Source organism: Crocuta crocuta, unplaced genomic scaffold, assembly GCF_008692635.1.
Source record: "Crocuta crocuta isolate KB4526 unplaced genomic scaffold, BGI_CrCroc_1.0 scaffold243, whole genome shotgun sequence".
Lineage (NCBI taxonomy): Eukaryota > Metazoa > Chordata > Mammalia > Carnivora > Hyaenidae > Crocuta > Crocuta crocuta.
In genome coordinates, this window is record NW_027529596.1 from 1,040,321 (window position 1) to 1,046,358 (window position 6,038).

At 44.9% G+C, this 6,038-nt stretch overlaps 1 protein-coding gene across 1 annotated transcript in view; it reads left to right on the top strand.

Annotated features, from left to right (window-relative positions):
• The first annotated feature begins 4,924 nt into the window (after window positions 1–4,924).
• Window positions 4,925–6,038, top strand: part of DPT (dermatopontin) — a 29,296-nt gene continuing 28,182 nt past the window's right edge. The window contains exon 1 of the mRNA XM_077761753.1: window positions 4,925–5,244. Coding sequence (XP_077617879.1) covers window positions 4,940–5,244 — 305 coding nt within the window. The 5' untranslated portion in view covers window positions 4,925–4,939. The remainder of the gene's footprint in view (window positions 5,245–6,038) is intronic.

Genomic DNA, 6,038 nt, shown 5'->3' on the forward strand with positions numbered 1-6,038 from the left:
AAAGAAAGAAAGAAAGAAAGAAAGAAAGAAAGAAAGAAAGAAAGAAAGAAACTGCACAAAAATGGAATCCTTCCATGATTTCCAGCCAATATTTCAGGCTACGCATCTGTTCCTCTGGGGCCACCACCTTCATCCGGGCTCTGCAATGAGCCCTGCCCTCTGCCTTTCCCAGGGTTGGTCCCTGGAGCCGACAGGGCACACCCAGAATACTGCGGCGGATTCGGTCTGCTCGAGGTTGACACCATGAATAGACACCGCTTTTCCTGCCAACAAGATCTGTTCCGATCCGGAAAGTGTAAAAATAACTCACTCGGGGGGGTAGGTTGATTCTAGGGCCATTCTGGAGGCTCCCTGTTGAGATTGGGACAAAACAGTTTACGCAGAATTTCTCAAGAGGGAATTATATACCTGAGGGAGCTACCAGTTTGGAGTGAATCCAGACCTCAAAAAGTGTCACCAGAAAGGCTGTGGCTTTCCACAGCTTTCAGAAGAAGCCACGTCTGATAAAAGTATTGGTGGAGATGTGGAGAAATTGGAACACTCATCTGCTGCTGGTAGGGGATGTAAAATGGTTCGGCTGTTTTGGAAAGCAGGCTGGCAGTTCCTCAAAAAGTTAAACCCAGAGGGGTGCCTGGGTGGCTCAGTCGGTTGAGTATCTCAGTTTGGCTCAGATCATGATCTCACAGTTCATGAGTTTGAGCCTCATATCGGGCTCACCACTGAGAGTGCAGAGCCTGCTGCAGATCCTCTGTCCCCATCTTTCTGCCCCTCCCCCACTTGTGCTCTCTCAAAAATAAACACACATTTTTTAAAAAGTTAAACACGGAGTTACCATATACCCCAGCAAGTCTACTCCTGGGTAGAGAAAAGAAAGGAAAACCCATGCCCACACACAAACTTGTACATGAATGCTCACAACAACATTGTTCATAATGTCCAAAAGGTGGAATCCAAACATCTAAAATAAGAACCCAATGATACACACACACACACACACACACACCCATATATACATATATCTGTATATGTATATAATGGAATATTACTCACCAATCAAAAAGAATGAAATCTCACCATTTGCAACAATGTGGATAGAACTAGAATGTATTATGCTAAATGAAATAAATCAGTCAGAAAAAGATAAAATCATATGATTTCACTCATATATGGAATTCAAGAAACATAACAGATGAACATAGTGGAAGGAAAGGGAAAATAAAATAAAAACAGAGAGGGAGACAAGCCATAAGAGACTCTTAAATACATGGGGCTCCTGAGTGCTCAGTCAGTTAAGCCTCTGACTCTTGGTTTCAGCTCAAATCATGATCTCATGGTTCATGAGTTCAAGCCCTGCATCAGGCTCTGTGCTGACAGTGCATAGCCTGTTTGAGATTCTCTCTCTCCCTCTATCTCTGCCTCTCCCCTATTCACTCTCTCTGCCTCTCTCTCAAAACAAACAACCAAACAAACTAAACTAAAAAAGGAGACTCTCTTAAATACAGAGAACAAACTGATGATTGCTGGACGGGTGGAGGGTGGGGGGATGGGATGGGCTAAATGTGTGATGGGCCTTAAGAAGAGCACTTGTTTGGATGAGCAGTGGTGTTACATGTAAGTGATAAATCCCTAAATTCTAATCCTGAAATCATTATTACACTATCTGTTAACTAACTTGGATTTAAATAAAAAATAAATTTTAAAAATCTGGAGACTTAAAAAAAATGCAAAAGAGAAAAAAACCCCACAGATTGCTGGGCCCCACCCCCACATGTCTGATTCATTAGGTCTGAGGTGGGACCAGGGAATTTGCATTTCTTTTTTTTTTTTAATAGTTTATTGTCAAGTTGGTTTCCAACAACACTCAGTGCTCATCCCCACGAGTGCCCTCCTCCATGCCCATCACCCTATTCCCTTCCCCCCCACACCCATCAGTCCTCAGTTTGTTCTCAGCATTCAAGAGTCTCTCATGGTTTGCCTCTCTCCCTCTCCCCCACTATTTACCCCCTTCTTCTCCCCCACGGTCCTCTGTTAAGTTCCTCCTAATCCTCCNTCCGCTCAGGAATACCATTCTCTGTGAAGCCTCCGGCAACTCACTCAAAACCCTCAGCAGTTTCTGGGCTCCCTTGAGACATTGCATTAAGTTGGGATGCTTTCAGCTCTAAGTAACAGGAATCTACACCCACACTGGCCGAAATTATCAAGATGTTTACTTCTGCACACTGCAGGGAGTCCAGCCCTGGTATCTCTAAGCTGTAAGGCCAGAGGACATCTGCACAGAACAGGGAACGGGCGGGGCCGGGAAATGGTTGGGAAACGAATGTACAATAAAGCTAAGTGCTTGCAATGACTTGCATTGGCTCTCTCTCTGGGAGTTCTTTAAGGTTTCAGATTACTCATGCATCATACTCAGAATGCAGGCTAATTCATGACTATCAGCGTGCTACAATTTAAAACCCTTAAGGGAAAGGGATGGAGGAAAATCAGTAAGTCAATCAATCGATCAGTTAATCAATCCTCTATAGTAGTCGTTCTCAACATTGGCTGTACATGAGAATCATACAGGAAGGTTTAAAAGGGTACTGTTAGTCTGGGCCCCGCTCAGAAGCATCTGGTCTGGTGGGTCTGGGATGAGGCTCAGACACTGGTGTTTTTCAAAATCTCCCAGGTAATTCCTGAGTGGTAATTTTTGACAGGGTTGAGAACTATTGTTCCAGCGTATTAGAACTCAAAGTGGTTGCCCTAAGCTTGGAGGACATCAGTTGCCAGCCGTGGGATATTACTTAGGGGTAAAGTGATAGGAAAAGATGATACGAAAAACAAAACTGATCCTCATTTACCTGTCCAGCCCCCTCCCTTTGGTAAACACAATCTCAGAGCAAATTGTATGACCAACACACACACACACACACACACACACACGCTTCCTTCCCTTGTGCAACTTTCTTTCTCCTTCAGGATTTCCTGGATGTTTAATCCAGCCTGAATGCTATCTGGTGTATGTGCTCTTGGTGGGACAAGGCATGGATTTATAGTGTGGTATCCCTTTCCCCTAGCTCCACATTCCTTTAGGAAAGTGGTTCTTAAACGTGATGTGAATAAGAATCATGTAGAAAACTTTTTTTTAAACTGTAGGCACTTGTGCACCCTCTGTGATGTTGAGATTTAGTACATTCTGGAGTGGAACCCAGGAGTCTGCATTTTAATAAACATCATGGGGGTTAAGAGATCATTAGTCTACAACCACAGTTTAAAGAAACTTCCTTACGGTCAANACGGTCAACCTTAATGAAGAATGGAAAATAGGAAATACTCTGCACTTAGGAGACACCCAAAAGACTCAAAAGATTTGAACAGCTAAATCACCTAAGAAGGCATATGGTGCCTGATAAGCACATGACAAAATGCTCAAAATCATTAGTCCTTAGGGAAATGCCATCACTGAAATACCACTAGATACCTATTATCCAATTAAAATGGTTAAAAGAAGAAAGAAATGACAATTTTCTGGGAGGGATGCACAGTGGATCAGCCGCTTTACATATCAGATAGCTTCTTATAAACTTAAACATAAACTTACCTTATGGTCCAGCAACCCCACTCCTAGGTATTTGCCCAAATGAAATAAAAATGTGTTCACACAAACTTTGTGAACAAAGTTCATGCAAAAAAAAAAAATCATGTACATGTGTATTTATGGCAGCTTTTCCCACAATTACCAAAAACTGGGGGGAAAAAAAAAAAACCTCCAATTGTCTTTCAACTGGTAAATGTATAAACAGCCTGTACTATCACCATAACATAGAACACCACTCAACAGTACAAAGAACGAACTACTGACATACACAACCACGTGGATTAATCTAGAAAGCATTATTCTAAGGGAAACGAGTCAGACACAAAAGACTATGTATGATTCCATTTACTTGCCATTCTGGAAGTAGTAAAGCCATAGTGTCAGAAAGTAGATCAGGGATTACCAGGAACAGGCCGTTGGGGACTATTTGATCACCGAGGGGTCTGAAGGGGATTCGGCGATTGATGCACCTGTTCGAGGTCTCAGTTATTGTGTGGGTTAAATGACCACATGCCAAACATTTTAACAGATGAATTTCATTATATGTACGTCATACTTCAATAAAAAGAAAATCCCAAATAAGGAGGAAAAACACTGAAGGATGAGTTCAGATGATTCGGAATAAATTCGTTAACACTGGAGAGCAGAGTGCAGCTTGTAGATGTAGCGGGGTCCAATATCAGCAGCTTAGGGGGATGCTCAAGTGTAGAGATAGTGCCCAGCTTCTCTTCCCGGGGCCCACAGGTGCAAGAAAGCGCCTAACTTCCCTTCCCGGGACCCACAGCGCTTCCATGTGCGACTTAATAATTCAAAAATTGGCATGGCATGAGTACAATTCAAGATCAAAGACATTGGGCTGAGAACAAAAGAAACCAGGCATCTAGCCTTGCAGAAATCTAAATGACTCTGTCCCTTCATGCCTATTATTTTGGGGTTTTGAAATCACTCTGGGTATCTGTGGCGTTCTGGGAGGCCTGTTGGGACAAGGAATGCCGGGGTTTGCTGGAGGAGGGGAGCAGAGGCACGTGACGTCCTGAGACATGAGGGGCAGACACGCTGCTGGCTCAGGTGAACACTTCTGAGGGGTGCGAAGCCATTGGCTTTTATAATCTCCCTGCAGAGTTGTTCTTTCTCCAGGGACTTTCTTTCATTTGTATGTTCCTTACATTTTCCTAGAATTCCACCTTAAAACAAGCTGGACGGACTCATGGCCAGGCTCTCCACGCCGAGGTTTTGCTTAAACAATGACACACTGCACTTGGAGCCTGCTCTCCCACATCTGGAGGCCACATGTCAGCGGCAGCTGTATAAAACAGTCAGCCCAGCAGACTGAGGGTGACACTTTTTGCCAGAAGCCTAGGCAGCATGGACCTCACTCAGCTATGGGTACTGCTGCCCCTGCTCACCGTGGCCTGGGGCCAGTATGGCGACTACGGGTACCCCTACCAGCAGTACCATGACTACAGCGACGACGGGTGGGTCAACCTGAACCGGCAAGGCTTCAGCTACCAGTGCCCTCATGGGCAGGTGGTGGTGGCCGTGAGGAGCATCTTCAACAAGAAAGAAGGCTCGGACAGACAGTGGAACTATGCCTGCATGCCCACGCCCCAGAACCTCGGGGAGCCCACGGAGTGCTGGTGGGAAGAGATCAACAGAGCTGGAATGGAGTGGTAAGGGCAGCCTGCGTTCTCGGGCGGGGACTTGGTGGCACATCCATCTCGTGGGGTCTGCTTGACCGCAGCCTCCAAGGACTAGGCCAGGAGGGCACGGTTGCTTGCTCTGCTACCCAACAGACGACATTACAGGACAGAAACCCAGGATGGGGAGTGCCCGCAGCAGACAGGCTCCTCTGTGCTTCTGTTCCTTCCAGAAGCAACCCTCCTCTTAATTTGGTCTAACGGTTACTGTGGGTCTGAAAAAGTTTCCCAGCCTGCAGAAAGATAAGCACAGAAATTGAAAGTTTTTAAGACACTTTATTGCAAATCAACACTGTTATGATGTCCAGATGACTTTTTCATTTTGCAGTAATTTATTTTTACTGTTTTACAAAAGTATTGGTCCACAATAGCCTAGGGACAATAAATGACTGGACCCTCACCACAGACAGTTTGAGAAATATGAACTGAAAGCAAGTGAATAGGGGAGAGGGGACAAAGAAATTTAAGCAAAGAGAAGCGAAATTAAATACCTCTCTACTGCCCCGATCAGATGTGCTCTCTCAATTATAAGTACTGAGACCCTTCTCTCTCTCTGAGCTGAAAGTGGATTTCACTGCTGTAAAATCGTTTACTAAAGACTTTTGGGGAGAAGTGCTGTTCTTTGCCTGACTGGGCTCTGCCACCGTCAATGGCATGGAAATGGTCCAAGTCTGTGATTCGCTGTGGGGTGTGACTGTTCCAGCCCCAGTACTTGGTCAGGAGCCCATCCCAGTACTACATCTGCTAGGCTGGTTATTTTTTCAACC